The following is a 19,102-nucleotide window of genomic DNA, read 5'->3' as shown; positions in this document are numbered from 1 at the left end:
GTGTGGTATTGTTGGTATCCATGTCCTCTGGATGACTTCCTGTCAAGTTGTCTCTCAGAGATTAGGGAAAAAAGCTTTAGCTCTGGTTGGACAATAACCTTTTTTTTCATTGCCCTCCATTATCAGAGGAAGAGGCCAGCCTTTGTTGGATCTATTGAGAAAGGCTGACTTGTGTGTACACTGGTTCATATGGGGCCTCTTGGTAATTATTTTTCTCTTCCTCTCTTTGTGTCATAAATTTTCAGCCTGACCATGGTCACTGGAGCGAGAACATGACTTTCTTAAATGAGTCGGACGAGACCTCCTCTCCCTCCTTCCTTCTCTCCTCCCTTAAGAAAAATTTCTCTGCTTTCATCACCCATGACCCCTCATATTCCCTCATATCCATCCCCACCTCCTCCTCCTCCCTTCTGACACCCTCCAACTGCACCAGCGCTGCATCTACCTCCTCTCCTCCGTACAACTTCTACGCCGTGCTTTTAGTCCTCCTGATTTTCTGCGTTGTTTTCGGCAACGTGCTGGTCTGTGTGGCGGTTTCTCGGGAGCGTGCTTTGCAGACCACCACCAACTACCTCATAGTCTCCCTGGCTGTCTCCGACCTGCTGCTGGCAACACTGGTCATGCCCTGGGGCGTCTACCTGGAGGTGTGTGTTATGGTGTTTTGAGGCATCAGGATTGTGACTATTTTATGTTCATAAGCAGATGCCAAGGGATTAAAAGTTTATGACACTATCCACTGCAGTGGATGCAAAACAAACCCAAGAACATTTGGGAATTGCAGACACATTAAGTTTAGTGGTTGAATAATAAACAGAAAGGTAAGTGAGTTGATTCTTGATAGTAAAGTTAAAAAAAAAAAAAAAAGCTCAAGTCACCAGTTTCAGCTTATCAAATAAACACTTTCCTTTTTTTTTTTTTTTTTGACTGAGCTGTTTGTCTAAAACAAGCAAGACTGAATTAATTATATACATTGTTAATCAGTTATGTAGAAACTTATTCAGCACAAGAATTCAAAATGAAAATGATTATTCCAGATCAAATATTCTTCAGAATTTTTAGTGAGAAAACACCAGAAGTTTACTTTTCATAATTCAGAGAGTTTCATGGTTTCAAAGATCAAGGTAGCTTTCCATCGGCTTATGTTGTCTGACTGGAAGCACAAAACCAAAAGATAAATAGTTCAGAGTCTCTTATGACAAAAGAAACAAGCAAATCTTCAGCTTTGGGAAGATGGGACAGATGATTTTGTGCCAATTAATAGTGACTGTTTAATAACTGCTAAAGCAAAACTAAATGACTTACTCGGTTGAATAAATACATTAAAAATAATCAGATCAATCATGAGATGACGTACAATTATGGAAAATGTCTCCATGACACTGAGCAATTAATTTTAGTCTGAAAAACACATTTTGCATTCTTGATTTGTTGTGTAAACCACTATCTTTTGATACTTAAAATCCCTTCTGCGTAATGTCAAAAGAAAATCACGATGGTCTCCTTTTAACAAAAAGCCAAACTGTATACTAAGATTACTTTTCTTAATAAAGAACATTTGTACTTGCCTTGGTTGTATTGATCCATTTGCACCAGAGTTTGAATATAAATTGGCCAAACTGCACAAAAGGAGCAAAAATTTAAGATTTAATGAGACGTTAGAAAGGAAGTGTGTGCGCCATAACATCAGATTGTGTTTGTTTTGTTGAAGGTGGTCGGAGAGTGGCGCTTCAGTCTGATCCACTGTGACATCCTGCTCACCCTGGACGTCATGATGTGCACCGCCAGCATCCTTAATCTCTGTGCTATCAGCATTGACAGGTGGATTTACTCTTTACTCTCACTGTGTCATTGTGATTGCTGGAGTTTTATCTCTTTTTATTGTGTGTCTCCTTTTATTAATTAAACTTCAACCTACACCTTTAATCCTTTTTATTCCAGTTTTTGCCATTTATCATTCTCCCCAGAATGGCCTTTCAGCAAGTTTCATAACAATTTCACTGTTTTCAAAGACCAAATAAAAAGGATGACAGTAAATCGATATGTGATTCTTCACTCTCTACCCTAGCCTTAAGCTTGATAGATGTAGGTTGGGATAAATTAGAGATTTGCAAAGTAAAAGGTGGGCTTTCTCGGGGCAAGTACAACATGTTTTGGAAGACACTCATTAAAGAGAAGCAAAACATTATTAAACTGATTACAACATCAAAGCAGCTCAGGTAGTGTAGCCTACACGTGATTTTTAATAGCTGATAATTGGATACAATGGCTCAATTGATGAGTGCAGGTACATTGCTCGGCATAAAGCTCTATTGTGGCACATGCCTCCCATCAATCAGACTCCATTTTTTTATTCATAATCCTTGCTGTATGTATAAGATATGCAATACAATGTAAGCTTACAAACTGAAGATCTCTAGATATTATATCCATCTTTCTGTCCACATGCTGACCTGGTTCCTCTGTCTCCTCTCTATCCTAAAAAAATCTAACAGAATTCAAAGTCTAAAATGAGGTATGACTAGATCAATATCTATTTATATTACTATTCTGATTAAATGTAACCTTGTTGTAGGAAATGCTGTCAGGTAGCACTACTCTGACCACTTTCACCTGAACTTGTATGTCCATCTAAAAACAAACATTTCCAAAGAGTGTTTGTTTTAATGCTTCAATTTACTGTCTATTTTGTACTTTACGTATATGATACAGCCCACATATATAAATATAAGAAAATACATTTTAGAAACTGATAGGAATAATAAAGTACATAAGTGAGATTGGCAGAATTAAAGCAGCAAAGGAAGTTAGACAAGGGAGAGCTGGAGAGACGGCTGTAGCTCAGGAGGAAGAGCAGTCGCCCACCAATCGGACCCTAACCCAACTCTGGCTTCCCCGGGCTACATGTCGAAGCGTCCTTGGGCAAGACACTGAACCCCACGTTGCCTCCTGATGTATCCATCAGGGTATGAATGTGTGTATGAATGATTAGAAAGCACGTAGTTATGTGTATGTTAAGACGTGCTGTATGAGTGTGTGTGAATGTTGCATGTAGTGTTAGAAGCGCTTTGAGTGGTCAGTTAGACTAGAAAAGCGCTATACAAGTACAGTCCATTTACCATTTACAACATTAACCATCCATCACCATTATCTCTGAGTTCAGTTGTTGCTGTTGACTTCAGTCATTGTGTAATGTTATCATGCTTCAATTTAAAGTGCTCTAACACAAACTGCATCTGAGTTTTGTCTCTCTATTACACTCCTATATGTTTCAATATGCACAGCGTGCACCGACACACTTTAAATTATATTTTGAGTAAAGAACTCCCTTGGAATGTACTGTGTGTCCATACCAACAAGTCCTCCAATCAAAACAACCAAATACATAATTGTGCATACCTTGAAATGCAACCTATAGCAGCGCTCCGTAAAGTACCAACCATACAAGCAGCAGGAGGGGAAATGCTTTTTATGTGCAGCTCTCTCAAATATGATCACTGTTTCTTTTTCTCTTCTGACTTATGTTCACTTAATAACACAACCATTTTGTCACGTCCTGGTTAGGTTGCGGCAGTTACACTAATTAGTTAAGGTTAGAAATGAACACTACTTGGTCTTGGTTATAAATTATTATTATAAAAATATCATGGTTAGGGATAAAATACATTCTTTTACATAATTTTTACAACTCACATGGAATTCCTCTCACAATCGCTAAAGGCTGCTTATTATTCTAATGTAAAGGTCCTCTTGGAATTATGCTCGAATTGAGAAGGCAAGTAAGGGCAAAAAATTGTCCAAGTTATTTCTCAAACTCAAAAAAAAAACTAAAGGAAAGGACTTCCAGTAAAAAAGACTTTTAAGCTGTATCCATGATCCAGCTGTCACTGAGCTGTAAGATGGGAGCCCCATTTACTGTTGTCATTATTTTTTTTTTACCAGCAGCACAAAAAGGTTTCTATATGTCCTTGCTGTGCTTTATGGTCATTAGTGTTAACTTATTATTTTTTTGGAGAACAAGGAACAAGGAGACCATGTTTGAACATTTTGTCCTCCCCCTCATTGCCCTCCTCGTGGTGTCCAGAGGGAGGTGACCAGACACCCAGGGGGAAGGTCTTCTGCAGCTGTGTCCTAATTCCTCTAAAAAAGAGACACATTGAGGCCGTTTTAGTTTAGAACAATGCAATTTGGTCCAATGACCTATGACTGAGTTGTTATCGATTTGTTGAGGCTATAGATTGAGCAGTTCGAAGAGAAAAACAACACATTGGTCAGATTGGTGAAAATAAAAAGGCCTCATTGTCCATAGAAGATAGAGTGCTAGATGATTTCAAGATAATTTTTATGGTAGGTAAAACCCTTTAAAAACACCTGACCAAGTCAAGAACAGGAAAATGGCATATCGTTATTCAAGTCTACCAGGAGTTCACTTCACAAGGATTCATCACAAGGTTCAAATCTCAATATTCTTTAGAATAGAAAGGCCAGCTCAGAAGAATAGAAAATAAGCCTTGAAACCATCATCTGTTTAGACCAGACAAGTGTAAAACACACAGAGAAGGCAGTATGATGACATAAGCATGCACAGCCAGTGTTAATTGATCATGTGATGTTAGAGAGAGGCCAAGTAAATTCTGCGTTGTAAATAGATCTAATGTTTACTCAGATTCAACTGAATCCAGCAAATATCATTGTGGCCCTGAGAGTAAAAATGGTCAATAACCTCAAACAATCCAGCAGTTCAATAAATGCATGAAGTAGAACACTCTGCAAGGACTAAAGCAACTGCAAACAGCTGCAGAAGAAGACCTGGTAAATCCCTACAAAAAATAAATCAATTTTTTGGTGAAGTCAGAGGGTTCCAGAAGATTCTCAACAAAGTAATTTAAATGTCAATATAGTCCATGTCCTTTACATGTGGTGAAGTACCTATAGGAATTATCAAGATACATGTTTTAATTGTAGAGCAAAGAAAGGTCTGCATCTGTTGTGCTCAATATCTCCATCATTCCTGTGTGACTCCTTCACAACTCACACATATACTGTTTATACTGAGATGCTTTAGGCTCGACATCTCTCGATTGTATTCAGCTGATATGACAACTGAAATGACAAAGACATCTGTGCAGTAGTACGCACTGAAGACAGATTCTCCTTCAGCAAATCTATGGGGTTTTTTTTGTCCATGACTTTCTGCCTAACTTCAGGATTTCAGCAGCTCACTTGAGACTACTCATACCTGCATTTACGGCAGACAAATGCAAGTGATTTTGACAGTTGTGTCGTTGTGACTGTGAAACAAGGAGTGGCAGCTTTTATCTGTTTGAGAAGAAACTGGGAATTTGTGTCAAACTTATTCTAAAATATGTGAGAACATTGCTGTGGGATAAACAACCGAAGATGCATTCAGTTATGTTTACTCTGTATGGGCACGTGTGTTCAGATATGTGGACTATAAGAGTGAGAGGCTTGCTAAGGTTACATCTGTGTTTTATATATCTGTGCTTATGTGTTATTGCAGATACACAGCGGTGGCCATGCCTTTGCTTTACAACACCAGATACAGCTCCAGGAGAAGGGTGGCAGTGATGATTGCTGTGGTGTGGTTCCTCTCCTTTGCCATCTCTTGCCCTTTATTGTTTGGACTGAACAATACTGGTAACCACACAATTTGATGCTTCCTCTTATGTTACAGCTATTAGTCAAGGTGTTGTTTGCTCGATCCAGAAGTGCATAGTTTATAAAGTAGCACACTGAAATTCAGTCATTCCCATTCTTGGAAAGTAGGTGAAACCTAAAGCTTGAATTTACACTGAAGGGTTGTCCAATGCCTACAATGTCACACAGTGTTGAAATCATCTCATGTCCTTTAAGGAAATGTACTGTGGTTGTGCCATACACTACTGAGGCATGACTGACTGCTCTACTTTCTTGTGATAAAAATGTCCTGTCCAAGTCCAACTCCTGAGGACAGTTTGCAGCTGGTGCAGAGATTTAGTTTGCTTTGGCAAGTCAACAGCAAGTTAAAAGGCTTTGAGTCGATTCTGTGTTTCTTTAATCGGATTACATTCAGAGTGAATAAAGGATAAAAAAAACATTCAGTATGTGCTGTCATAACATTTGTCTGCCCCAGTATGGATTCCAACAAAAATATGGAGATTATGGTTATTCCAGCCAGTTTTGACATCACATGACAGTAATTAGATTCGTAGGTGCTATCCTAATAACAACTAAACAGATTCTGCTTTAAAAAATCTACTTGTGAATGTCAGAAGATGTGACATAAGAACTAAATTACTATGAATACATTTCAAACTAAACTTATGCAACATCTACAAGCTGCCTTACTTGTATGTACAGCTGGAAGCACCAGTCCGACTTGATACACTTATTCCAGTTGCAGGTGTCGGCCGATGTTATGCTCGTATAGATGGCTTGTGTTTCACCTTCATTAAGGAGTTCTTTTGTAGAGCCAACATCTATAGTAGATGTCACTATGAGAAAAATATCTAAAGCCTCAGCGTTATGGGCTGTTTGATCCTACATGAGATACATAATCTGTTCTACACTCGTGCATGTTCTGGATAAGCGTGTGGACTGGAATTGGAAGATTTGGACTCTTGTGACTTATTAAAACCGCGTTAGTGAATTGATTTTTTTTTTTTTTTTCAACCTGACAGTTTCTTTTCCAGTCCTCACTTATATTTAAGTTTGATAGGGAATGAGTCCACAGACAGACAGATCATCTTACACAGTTTCTTATGCGCTTTCTTGAGCCTCTGTAATACTTGTGAGCATCTATCTTAGAATTTGATGATTAACCTTTGATGGAATTGTAAACAAATTTCGGCATGCAGTTAATCTGATGAGATGCCGAGCCTTAAGTAAGACTTAAAAAATGCGATCTTATCAAAGAAGTAGCACATTATGTCTTTCGAAACAACTGAACGCAGCTAATCCTCGATGAGGTTGTTACTTCACAGCAGGAGTGCTGGTAGCTCAGCAGCCAACCTCTGATTTAATTGAGGCATCTGAGATGTGGAACTGAAGCTTCGAAAGTACTCGCACTCAATTCAAAGGGAACTACTTGAGAATAAGGACGAAACAAAACGTAATGTGACGGCTTACATAATAGCTTCAGCTATCGCTCCAAACACAGCAGGACACTGAATCGTGTAAGTCAGACTGTGAAATATTTTTTCCCCAGTTTTGGGTTACTCATAGCTCACAGTTTGTAAGATTTTATACATACACATACGGATAGCCATCGTGATCTCTGGACAGACAAAACCAATAAAAAATACCACCACATTCTTGTAAGACGTGAATGAGAGAGATTTATTTTTTTTTTGAGTCTATATGTTTTTCTTTTTTAGGCACAGTAAGTTATTTATTTTTTGCTTATAGTTTTTGCTTATAGTTAACTTATTATATTTTGGACCCAGTTTTTCTTGCTGCTTCGGAGTTTTGAAAAAAAAACGTGAATAATGCAAAAAACAAGTATTGTATCGTATCTTATATATTAGTGTCTGACTTCACATTTTTACACATTGTCATTAGATTGGCAACAATCTTCTCATCTATGTCATATCAGTACAATAAAAAAAAAAGCTATTCCTCAAAATGTAAATCAATAATTTCAATTAATCCAAGACAAATCTCTAGCTACACTAATTTTGTGGTATTTTCCTTTCTGTGTTCCTTTCATCAGCAAGTCGGGAAGGAACTACATGCAGCTTTGCAGACCCAGCCTTCGTTGTGTACTCGTCTGTGGCCTCCTTCTATGTTCCTTTCATCGTAACATTACTGGTGTACGCCCAGATCTGTGTGGTATTGCGCAAGCGGGGCAGACGAACCGCCCCACCACGCAGACACGGCCTGCTTACACAGAGTGGGACTGAGATTGGAGAGGGTCGACACCGAAAGGTACAGTTCATGGGTACATTTTATTGGTGAAATTTCTCAGAACACCATCAAGCTAAATTTGATCATTCTCTTGAAGCCTTCCCAATTGCTTATTTTACTTTCGATTGATCTGAAACTGTCACTGAGCGCCCAAAAAACCCCCCAAAAAACTGAAGGATTATTTGAGTCCATTTTGTTGCATGTATAATATCTTATCAATACATTGCTGACTCTAGATATCCCAGATTAGTCCTTTTTGGCACATATTGTGGTAGATATGTAGTAAGAAACTTAACCAAAATGTCAGTGATCTTTATGTTTTGTGCTTGGGCTGCAATTAGATAATTAAAAAATAATAATAATTAATAAAATAATGAATAAATAAATGTTAGACATTGTCATTTTTTTATCCATAAATAAATATTATTATTGAGCATTGCAATACGTCCTTTTTAGTGTGAGCTGCTTCCATCCTTTTCAGAATAAGTGTACACAACCGGAAGATGTGAAGTTGTGTACCTTGATCCTGAGACCAGCCACTGCAGGCCCTCAACGCAAGAAAGTGGTGAGTATTATGACCAAAGTAATTGCTCAATATGCATAAACTCCCTCTTCACTGTCACTTTTATATATTTCTTATGCAGCCTCCTGGCTATTCTGCCATTCTTGGCGTGCAACTTATTATCATCCGCCTTTCTATATTCATGAACACCCCGCTGTTCTTCTTTCATCTTTGTGTTTTCTAAGCATCCAAACCTTTGTTTGTCCCCAAAAGCTTGCCTCCCTCACCATGCTCCTTCCTCCCTCTCTGTGCATCAGACTCTGGTGAAGGAGGCGGTGGTTCACCCCCTTGAAGTGGAGCCAGGTCAGTTCCTGCCACAGACTGAGCAGAGCCTGGCTCCTCCCCCTGCTCCCCAGACCTCGTCCCACTCAGGACGGGCCCGGATCTCCCTGTCCATCTCAGTCGGACCTGCCCCTGTTCTTCCCTCCACTGTGACACGATCAGCTCTGACACCCCGTCCTCCAACACTCGAGGACGGCATGAGGAGTCGTGAGGGATGGAGGGAGCGCAGCGGAGGCAGAGAGAAATGGGGCACAACCAAGGAGAGGGTGAGAGGGAGGCTGTCTCAGCAGAAGGAGCGGAAGGCAACGCAGATGCTCGCAATTGTGCTCGGTGAGCAGGGGAAAGTGTAGGCTAATTAATGAGATGTTCACATTGGGATTATGTACACATGTGTACACGCGTGTAGCCTGTCTCACTCTTTCGAGGTGTATGGACAAAGCTGCTTCTGTGTATGTATACAAATCAACTAGCGTACACAAATATCAATGCATACTAAAATAAGCTCAAAGCAAGAGTTTCGCACTTTGAAAACATTTTTATTTGCTTTCTGCAAATGTGCTGAAGGAAAAGACGTTTACCACCATCATCATCACTGTCCCCCAAAGTTAGTGGATGATTACTCTTGCTGTTAATCTTGTTTGCTGTTTTGGTTTTAAACCTTCCACAGGCCTGTTCTTCATTCCAGAAGGCTTTTGCTGCCATTGTTGAATCTTGACACCCACACAAGCACTTTTGTTTTTGCAATTGTTAATTACATTTAGCTAAAACATCATTAACAGAACAACGTTAACTCTTCAAATTCAACAAGGCTCTGGGAACATTCCTTCAACTGCTAGTCCATGACAGCATCACACATTTGCTGCAGATTTATGGCCAGTACTGTCATGTTTCACCATGTCCCAAAGGTGAAATATTGGACTGGGATCAGGTTACGAAGAAGGCACAAGAGTGTGGTAAACTCACAGTCTTGATCAAGGAGCCAGTCAGAGATCATTGGCTTTGAGACATTAGCTTTATTCTTCTGAAAGTAGCCATTAGAAGATGGACATATATGGTCACAGAGCTAGGAATGGTCAGGAACAGCACTCAGGTTGGCTGTGATGTTTCCTTGTGTTTTCTTGATTTTTTTTGATAATTTACAACGTGTGCAAAGTTTTAAAGTCTGAGGTCATACAAAGTTATACAGTCTGTGAGTTTTTCAGTGTGTTTCAGACATAAGATGGCAAAATATGTGGGAGTAATGTTCATTATCACAAATACACAACACAGCAACAAATAAGTGTTATTGTAACACTGTAACAGTGTTAGGTTTTCCCAGAGAGTGCAGTCACTTTCCCTCTGTGCGTGTCATAATCCAAGATAAAGTATTCTTTGCTGTGGGAGACCCTCTGGCTGTGCACGCTCATGCACATTGGCCTCTTCACTTCATTCTTAAACTAAAATGATTTTCACAATCAACTTTGCATTACATTTTTTTCCAAGATATAGAAAAGGGCTTTGGGGTAGGGTGAAGTATATAGAAAGGAATTACAATCTACTGTCCTTTCTGATATATAAAGGAAAGACAAAGGTGTAAGATATTGCAGTTGCAGGCTGTTCACACTCACCCTCGTATTTATCCACACAAATCACACTTGGTATGACTGCATGAAAAAATTAGTTAGAAACGCTTTGAATATTGTGACTGCAAGGATTTGTGGGACAGAGAGCATCTTTTCAGGAGGATGCTCCAGTGTCTCTGTTTAAGGAGATAATAAAGAAAGCATTGGAGCTCTTTTTCTTAGTATTTAGATAATTCAAACAACTCTTATCATGGCTGCTTCACTAGCAAAAGAAGATGATTTGACTGATCCTAAGTATCCAGTGATTTTCAGCATGCAAACCTGTTAAAGTAGATTCCAAGAATAAAGTATTGAATTTGTTAGTGAGCATAATATAGGCTGTTTAAATGGTGGTGGTTTAGTATTAAGTGCTGCAAAGTAGAAAGATTCTCCAATTCATTACAACACTACTCAAATAACTGTTTATACATGACAGAATAATAATAAATATAACAGTAATAGAATTCTCATACATCTAAATGTTTCTGCAAAAATCTGTATTTATCAGAGTAGGCGATGTTTTTTCCAACCCTTTAATGTCCAATGTAGTTGAGACAATGCATACCGTGGCTTCTCAGCAGTGGCCCCCAGAGTGGCCTTCTGTTGCTATAGCCCATCTACTTCAAGGTTTGACATGCTGTGCACTCATACTTAATCCTCTGTTCAGATTAAGTGGTTATTTGAGTAATTGTAGCCTTTTTTATCAGCTGAAACCACTCTGGCTACTCAGAACCCATAAACAAGCCACTTTCAGCCAGAGAACGGCGGCTCATGGCTGTTTCTCTTCTCTTTTCCAAGGTGTCTTCATTATCTGCTGGCTGCCTTTTTTCCTGACCCACGTACTAAAGGCGCACTGCAGGAGCTGCTGCATCTCGCCTACACTGTACAGTGCTGTCACCTGGCTGGGATACCTCAATAGTGCTGTCAACCCTGTCATCTACACCACTTTCAACATTGAATTTCGCAAAGCTTTCATCAAGATCCTCCACTGCTAGGCCAGCCAACCAAGAGTCATCAGCTGTCAAAAGGAATAAATAAGTAAAGACCTGACACTGGGATCTGAGTTGTGAACACGTATAGGAGAGAGTAAATAACTCTTAGCCAGTTTGATACACAGTAAAAGGGACTTTACCAATAAACTATCTGGACAACTTATAGGTAAAAGATGTTCTGGCTTTTACCCATTTTATGATAAAAAAAATTAAACTAGCAGTCAGACAAGATTGAACAAAAACAACGTAATATACAGAAAGAATGACAACAGGCACAAAATAAGAATATGTGACAAGTAGAAGGCAGCTACAAGAAAAGCAAACAAGCTGGATGTATATATATATATATATATATATATATATATAAAAAAGAGAAGACGTGCATTGTGTTTTGTAAATATATCTTGCAAAGCAAATATGTGAGAACAGGGGCTCTGAGCCATCGGGGACTCACATATGTGCGATTCACTGAGACAGGACTGTTTTTCCAGTTGGCTGAAACACTTCACTTGTGTCAGACTTTTGCATCATCTTGTAATGGTGACAAACCATCTTGTTATCTGCTTGCATGCGCATCTATCTTGTCGGACAGAAACAGAATCCAAGAAAAGACAGAAAAAAAACTTTAACGTCAATGTCCAACACCATTTTCCTTTTTTTTTTTCGACAGGCTGCTAAATTTCTGCCAAGCTAGGATTATTGCTTTGAGCATTGATGTAAAGTGTACTGTTGTAAATAAGAATTTTGGTGATTTAGAGCATGGATTGTACACAGAAATTAAAAAAATCTTCTTTTACTGCTTATTTTGTTACTAAATAATCCGAAAGGGACATTGTTTAACCCAGGATCCACAGTATCCATTATATTCTTAACTTAATTGATATACATATAGTAAGTTAGAACAAAATAAAGAAACATCTGCCAAATATAAAGACAGTTCAGCGAGAGCAGCAACCAAACACAAGCAAGTTGCAAGTCTTTTATTTATAGGGTTTCCAATCCCATTTTACACACTGTGTCAGAGGTATTTAAATAAACTGCTGTGTGCTGCCTGTGTAAAATTACGCTGGGATTGCTCACATTTGAGTTGAGGATTTTCAGACAGAGTTCCACAGGCACAGAAAGGATTGTGGTTGAAACATTTTATTTAACTTTTTCCATCCTTCATATCAGCATGGTGCAAAATCTCACCATGGGTGTTTTACTCTTTCACTAATACTCAGAATCCTAGATCATGTGCATGTGTGTGTTTTAACCATTTTTTCTCCAATGATTTTGGTAAGTCCAATATTTAAATGATTCCTTCGGACCAGCCCATCTGAAATGATTTCCTTCAACATCATACCAAAATACACATACAGCCTGTCTACACTGATACCATATAGATTTAATTTAGTCACATTAATCTTTTTGCTATTATTTTACTGTAATGACTTTCGATATCACTCAACAATTTCCATTAATTTTTTTTTTTTTTTTTTTTGGGGAGGAACTGTGCTGATGTGAGCGTCATTATTAGAGAGAGTGCACAAGGTTCTCCGTGGACAACTATCTACTTATTAATTTGTTGTGACTGTGTAAATTTGTTGACTGGCTTGATTTGCAGGACACGTGTGCAACAGAGTTTTTGATACTCGGATACTAATTAATTAATATTCAATCAGAGACCTATTTGGAGCAACAGTGAAGGCCAGCAAAAAAAGTGTGGTTGCTGTTGAATGGCCTTCATCACCAGTTTTAGTGAAAAATGCTAAAAGCAAAACTGCTGTTTGAAAGTATTCTGAGTACAAAACAGACAATCTTGAAAAGTCTAAGATAAAGTAGTGGCGATGTGGTTGAACAGCAAACATGGCAAAGTATCTAAAACCAACAATCCAGCCTTTAGGAGGAATTTCAAAAGATCAGTAAAGCTCCTGTTTTAACTACACTGAAGAATTGAAAAAAATATCAAAAATGGCATCAAGTGTCTCTCGTATTTAGTATATCTGCATTAGGTTTTATATTCTACAATTGTGACAACCCTAAATAGCAGAATTTCTCATTCTGTAGAAGATCGCTGCTCATATATAAAACACAGCCCTCTTAGAAGACAATCAGTATAACCGCTGACTATTCATTCACACAGTTATCCATATGTGTGTCCATAAATGGGTAGAAACGGGAACCTTACAGGGCTCAACGTGACTATGATGTAACATGACTCATATTAGGCTGTGCATGTATGTGGCTTTTTGATGGAAATCCATCTAATTATATTCAGTCAATTAAGCTTTAATCCTGTTGTCTTTTGTGATAATGCAAGTTTTCATTAAGTGCCACGTAAAGTTGATGCATGTTGTTTTTCAAGTGAAACACTGGATGTATAAACAGTTTTTATGTATATAGTATGGATTAATCAAATAGAACACAGATGTGATATTGGGACTGCAGCTGTTTTTCACAGAGATGTGGCAGCAGGAACATATTTCAGACCCTAATGCCTCTACACAACTCTCAGACGTGATGGGCAGACAGACTGCAGACAGAGCAGCTAAAGTAAATGAGGAGAGATTGCAGTGCTTGTTAAAAACACATGGCACAATCCATGACATGTTACTGAGAAGGAACATTTCTGCATCCATGATATTTAAGCGTTTGTGTGAGTTTCCATCTTTGTTGTCTACCAAGAGTTCACCTTTGTTACCTGCTACGCTACAGGTGAAGTCATCAATTTAGTTGTTGACAGCTGCAAACAATCCAATGCAATCGTGACCATTTCTGGAAATATTTTCTCTTTCTGCTACAATTTGTCTTTTTATTCATACATTGCTTATCATTTCCTTACTTACATACTTAAATATAAATTTTTAATAAAAAAATATTTAACAGGGATGAATTAAGTATTATTCAATTCAATATATCAACTGTTGGCTACAATCAAATCAAGAGTGAAAATCAATGTCCCCCTAATTGAAAGTTGAGAAAACTTTATTGATCCTTAAATATTTAGTCATCAGGTTAAAAAAAAAATCAAAATTGTTCAAATTTTATGGTTTTAGGTCAGATATTTTCTCTGCAATTGTCTGTGGTTGTTTCGCATTCTGCCCATGGTCATTTCCCAATGTTGTGATTTTGTGCCGTACACCAGTTTTCCCTTTGCCTCTTTATGCTAATGTTTCTCTTTGGTTACCCCACTCCTTCCATATAGTTTCTCACAGCCAGGATGTAAATGTTAAACTGTTTTAACACATATACAGTGCCCTTTTAACCTTACCTAGACTCTACAAAGTGCTTTTCCTGTGTTTCTAATTCACTCATTAACACATGCAGACAGCCTCTTTTTTATTACATATGTATATACTGTATATGTGTTTGTGTATGTATATACGCACCCTATATATAGTATGCAGCTTTTTATGCGCTTTTTCCCTACAGTAACATACCGATAGACATATCAAGGGCAATGTGTGGGGTTGAGTATTTTGCCCAAGGACACTTTGATATGTGGACTCACTGACTTGCCAACCTTCAAGATGAAAACTGACTCTAAAATTCTCAGTCCCAGTCCATCTGTTTCAAAGGGGGGGGCCTATGATGAAAAAGTTGCGTTTGGTCCTGAGGTCAGTTTTTTTTTCTTTTTTGAAAGAAGGTGTCGGAAAGTATGAAAATGATACTTCTCTTTTTGATAAAAAAAAAAACAAAACAAAATAAAACCTGCATAAGACTGGAAATGTATGTATTGGCCTATCCAAAATCCCTAAATTCAGACCAGTATTACTGTTGTAAAATAAGGAAAATAGCTCAATATTTGTATTCTTTAAGATCTATGATGACCTCTATAGATGGGCAAAGGTAATCTCATGATTGCATCAGGACAGATTTATGCACAGTTTACAGGTGATTTTTTTTTGTCACAGCAGAACATTGTTACCTTGAAGACAAGAAGGAATTACCTTGAAAATTTGACCGAAAACAAGTCCTTCCCCCTCATCCCTCTTTCCCTACTATGAGAACATAGAGATAGTACCTGCAAATATAACAAAAAGTTATTTTTCTATAACCCAGTATTTTATGTCTTTTGCTGGGTGAACTAGTCATTTCATAAAGATGTATTTGTTCTGTTTGTGACGTAAAAAAAATGTCACAAATGTGCCTTTATTTTTTTAAATTATTTGTTAATTGATTAATTAATTAATTTTAATTTTAATTAATAAATCAATTAAGGTGTGACATGCTGTAGTTGAGAGATACTGACCAGCTGTGTCTGTCCACTTGAGATGCTCCGATGTCTCTTCTTCAATGATGATCTCTGAAATGCAACCTACAGTAGCTCTGCGGTCACATGACAGAATGAAAAAAAATACTCTTGAGAAAACTGAACACAAAAAGACTCAGACAAACAGTTATTGTATGACTGTCTCGATTCATAATGGGAGCATGATCATCGGATACTTATCTAAATTATACGAGATCTGATTCTGTTTACATGAGTCTGTGCTGCGCCTAATGTTCCTATGTGCTTGTGAGTGGGAGTGACTCTTTGGTGTGGTGTACATTACCCTCTGTTGTTAAACTCTGACCCAGGCTCACAATAATCCCCATGCATATTTCATAGACTCCCAGTGACAGCGAGGGCACATATCCGTTACTGACCTGGCTGCTGCTACCTCCACTGCTGTGACCGGGGGAGAACGATTACGAAAAGTGGACTGGAAAGAGCAGGAGCTAAGGGGTTGATGAGTGTGATACAAAGACAGAATTAAGTGGTAACTGAGAGGAGGAGGAGGAGAGCAGCAGAGGTGACAAACTGCTGAAACCTGTGCTAGCTCAAGATGATGGATTCATAGCATCGGAACAGATATATTTGGGTTTAACATATTCAACAGCAAGCGAGCCCTGTCAGAGTCTTGTCACTGAAGGTGCACCAGTGATCTATTTATTTTCCTCTCAGGATGCTTTAACAAGTGCAAGAAGACACAAGTGGATGAATAATCTTATGCATACAAATGAAGCAGCAAAGTTATTTGGCTGATTTTTAAGGTGAGTACACGAATAACATTTTACGTATAACATTTTGTTTTATTGTAAATAGTCCTAACAGGGCACGACACAGATCATGTTTGATGGTTTTCAAGTAAATTTTTGGATGCTTTTTGTTCTAAGTTCAATACAGTCGCCATTTTTATTTCCTTTGCAGGATTTGTCGTTTCCATGTCCATGTCGCACCTCTCAGCACAGCCAAGCACATCTACTGAGCTTGTTGCAGTCCACGGGCCACACAGTATCACTCATCCATGTAAATATACGCCACCTTCCATAACTGCTCTTTGTGAGTTTAAAAGTATGGATTTGCAGGCCCAAACAAATACCTCAAGCTCATCTCACGCACAGCTACCAGTGGATACCTCAAACAAATCCCTTGAACAAAGGTCATCAACATCTTTTCAGAGTCCAGCCAAACATCAAATATTGAGCATATCATCTCTGGTCCCTTCTACAGTCCTCACACTGATACCTTTCTGTAAACCCACACCTACTGGAAACTTGTATCCAGAATTTCCATCTTCTTCTGATATAACATCAGAGCCTCCTGGAACAGTATCTTCTCACTCTGCATCCCCAGAGACCCAAGATCAGACAACTGTGCCTTCACCACTTTCTTGTAGTGGTAATCCTACAGAACTTCAGCAGAGAAAGCCATCAGATGAATACCCAGTGGAGGAGAGATCAGTAGGTCTAATGTTACCCAAGGAGCTCCATAATGAAGAGCCAGGTATGGTAATAATTAAAGGTGGTACTTTGATGTAGAGTTTTGATAAGGTTCCTCAAAGCCATTCCTTTTATTTAAACCAACACAGACCCAAGCGATTTGAAAGCACCCAGTTAACCCAAATCTTTACCAATCTTTCAGGGTAGTCTATACATGGCTAAAGGTTTTCAAATGTCGAACCAATGATACATAGGAAACCTTGGCCCCAAATGGCTGCTATCACAGTTTAACCTCTTACTGATCAAATCGATTGAGACATGGACTCTGTGCCTGTAGAGTCAGTTATCCCACACCATTACAGGAAAAGTGTGTTTACAGTGAATGAAGAACTTTCTTTTTGAAACTAAGTGCCACCATACCATCTCCCCGCTATTGAATATATCCCCCTTTTTTCCACTAAAACATTCCTGACCCAGTGAGATGTGTATTCAGCTAGATATCTGAAGGTATACTCTGGTATCTGACACAAAGGTGCCAGTTGTAGTCTAAAAGTTATGAATGTGGTCTCTGTGAATCAGTGTTGTTTGTCCAACACATCCCACAGATGCTTGATTGGATGTAAATCTTGAGAATTTAAAGAGCAAGTGAACGCCTCAAAGTTGTTGTGTTCTTCAGACTTTCCCTTTGCCTGTCTTATTGTGTGACAGAGAGCATTATTCTGTTGAAAAAGGGCAACTGCCATCAGGGAACCTAATTTCCATCAAGTGGTCAACCTGGTCAGCAACAATGTTTAGGGAGATGGCACATGTCTAAAGTAACATCCACATATTAAGGAGGACCCAAAGTTTCCTTGCAGGACATCGCTGAAAGCATCACATTGCCTCTCCTAGCTTGCCTTTTCCCCACAGTGAATCCTGGTACGATTCCCTCCCTCGCTAAGAGATGTGCACAGACCCACCCTTCCAAATGGCGTACAAGGAGTCATGATTCATCAGATCAAGCCACCTTCTTCCATTACTCCTTGATCTAATTTTGATGTTCATAATCCCCATTCATGGTGCTTTTGGTGGTGAACAAATATCAGCATCTGCACCTTGACCGCTCTGTGGTTATGCAGCACCATGTATAAAAACTATAATGCAGTGTTTGCAATGTAAAATTTCTATCAGAACTTTTAGCAATTTATTCAATTTGAGCTACAGTAGCTCTTCTATTCTATTGGACAAGCTTCCCCTTCGCACATGCATTGGTGAGCCTGTCTGCTGCAGATAGGAGCCACAAAGGCTGCAGTTGTGGAGCTACTGACCCAGCCACCCATCCATCAAAATTAGTCCTCTGTCAAGTTACTTAAATTATTTTGTCTCCCCCTTATTTCCTGTTCAAATGCATCATCTTCAAATAAATGTTTCATTCTTAGTATTATACCATAGCATTGCAAACTGACAAGCTGTTAAATGATATAAATTATTGGTATGCTCAGCAGGGAAGATGTACAGATGTGAGTGCAATGCTTGGTAGCATAGCTCTCCAGCTAAGCTGAGCAACCGTTTCCAACCCTTCAAAGCTTGTGAGTTTTCAATATTGCCAAATAACATATTGAGCTCTCATCAGAGTTTAATAATGCAATATTATGAACACAGGCAGCAAACAATTAGTTTCTTTGTGAATATATAGTATTCTACTGGCAGTTGAGTGCAGTCAGTTCCTGTTTGTGTTGTGGCAGTTGCTCTGGTCATTTGTGCGTGATAGTGCATGTGAATCAGTGCCAAGCAGTGTCAAAGTCAAACTTTTCTAATTATTTTCTGTGCTGCATGTTTTAACAACTCCGGCCTGTTTTACATATGACTCACAACAAGATTGTGCCAAAAAGAGGGATCAGTGGCCTACCAGCTGTTTGTGATTGAAGATGATTAGAATGTAAGCATTAGAAAATTAAACTACCATTGAAGTATTTTTCTATCAATTTGATGTTTGATCTGAGCTTTAAGGCTGTTTACTTTATGCTCTCTCATACCATAATAACATGTAAGTGAATTAAATTAAGGGAGCTATATGTTGCCTCCCTATTTTGACC

General features: G+C 38.6%; 1 protein-coding gene across 1 annotated transcript; it reads left to right on the top strand.

Moving 5' to 3' along the window:
- The first annotated feature begins 231 nt into the window (after window positions 1–231).
- On the top strand, window positions 232–12,204 carry drd2l (dopamine receptor D2 like). Its single transcript, XM_072393239.1, has 7 exons — window positions 232–644; window positions 1,709–1,818; window positions 5,519–5,655; window positions 7,709–7,923; window positions 8,384–8,467; window positions 8,722–9,076; window positions 11,146–12,204. The coding sequence occupies exons 1-7, from the start codon at window positions 273–275 to the stop codon at window positions 11,340–11,342; spliced, it is 1,470 nt and encodes a 489-aa protein (XP_072249340.1). The 5' UTR covers window positions 232–272; the 3' UTR covers window positions 11,343–12,204.
- The last annotated feature ends 6,898 nt before the right edge of the window (window positions 12,205–19,102 follow it).

The sequence above is a fragment of the Leuresthes tenuis genome, unplaced genomic scaffold, assembly GCF_036924035.1.
Source record: "Leuresthes tenuis unplaced genomic scaffold, fLeuTen1.0.hap1 SCAF_10, whole genome shotgun sequence".
NCBI lineage: Eukaryota > Metazoa > Chordata > Actinopteri > Atheriniformes > Atherinopsidae > Leuresthes > Leuresthes tenuis.
The sequence above is the reverse complement of the archived record's forward strand: the minus strand, read 5'-3'. Positions and strand labels throughout refer to the sequence as shown.

What these genes read in the sequence shown, in the direction of transcription:
- drd2l (XM_072393239.1), top strand. Translation starts at nt 273, where the DNA reads ATGACTTTCTTAAATGAGTCGGACGAGACCTCCTCTCCCTCCTTCCTT. An exon ending in GCCCTCAACGCAAGAAAGTG is followed by an intron (nt 8,468 to 8,721) that starts GTGAGTATTATG and finishes TCTGTGCATCAG; the next exon opens with ACTCTGGTGAAGGAGGCGGT. An exon ending in GATGCTCGCAATTGTGCTCG is followed by an intron (nt 9,077 to 11,145) that starts GTGAGCAGGGGA and finishes CTCTTTTCCAAG; the next exon opens with GTGTCTTCATTATCTGCTGG.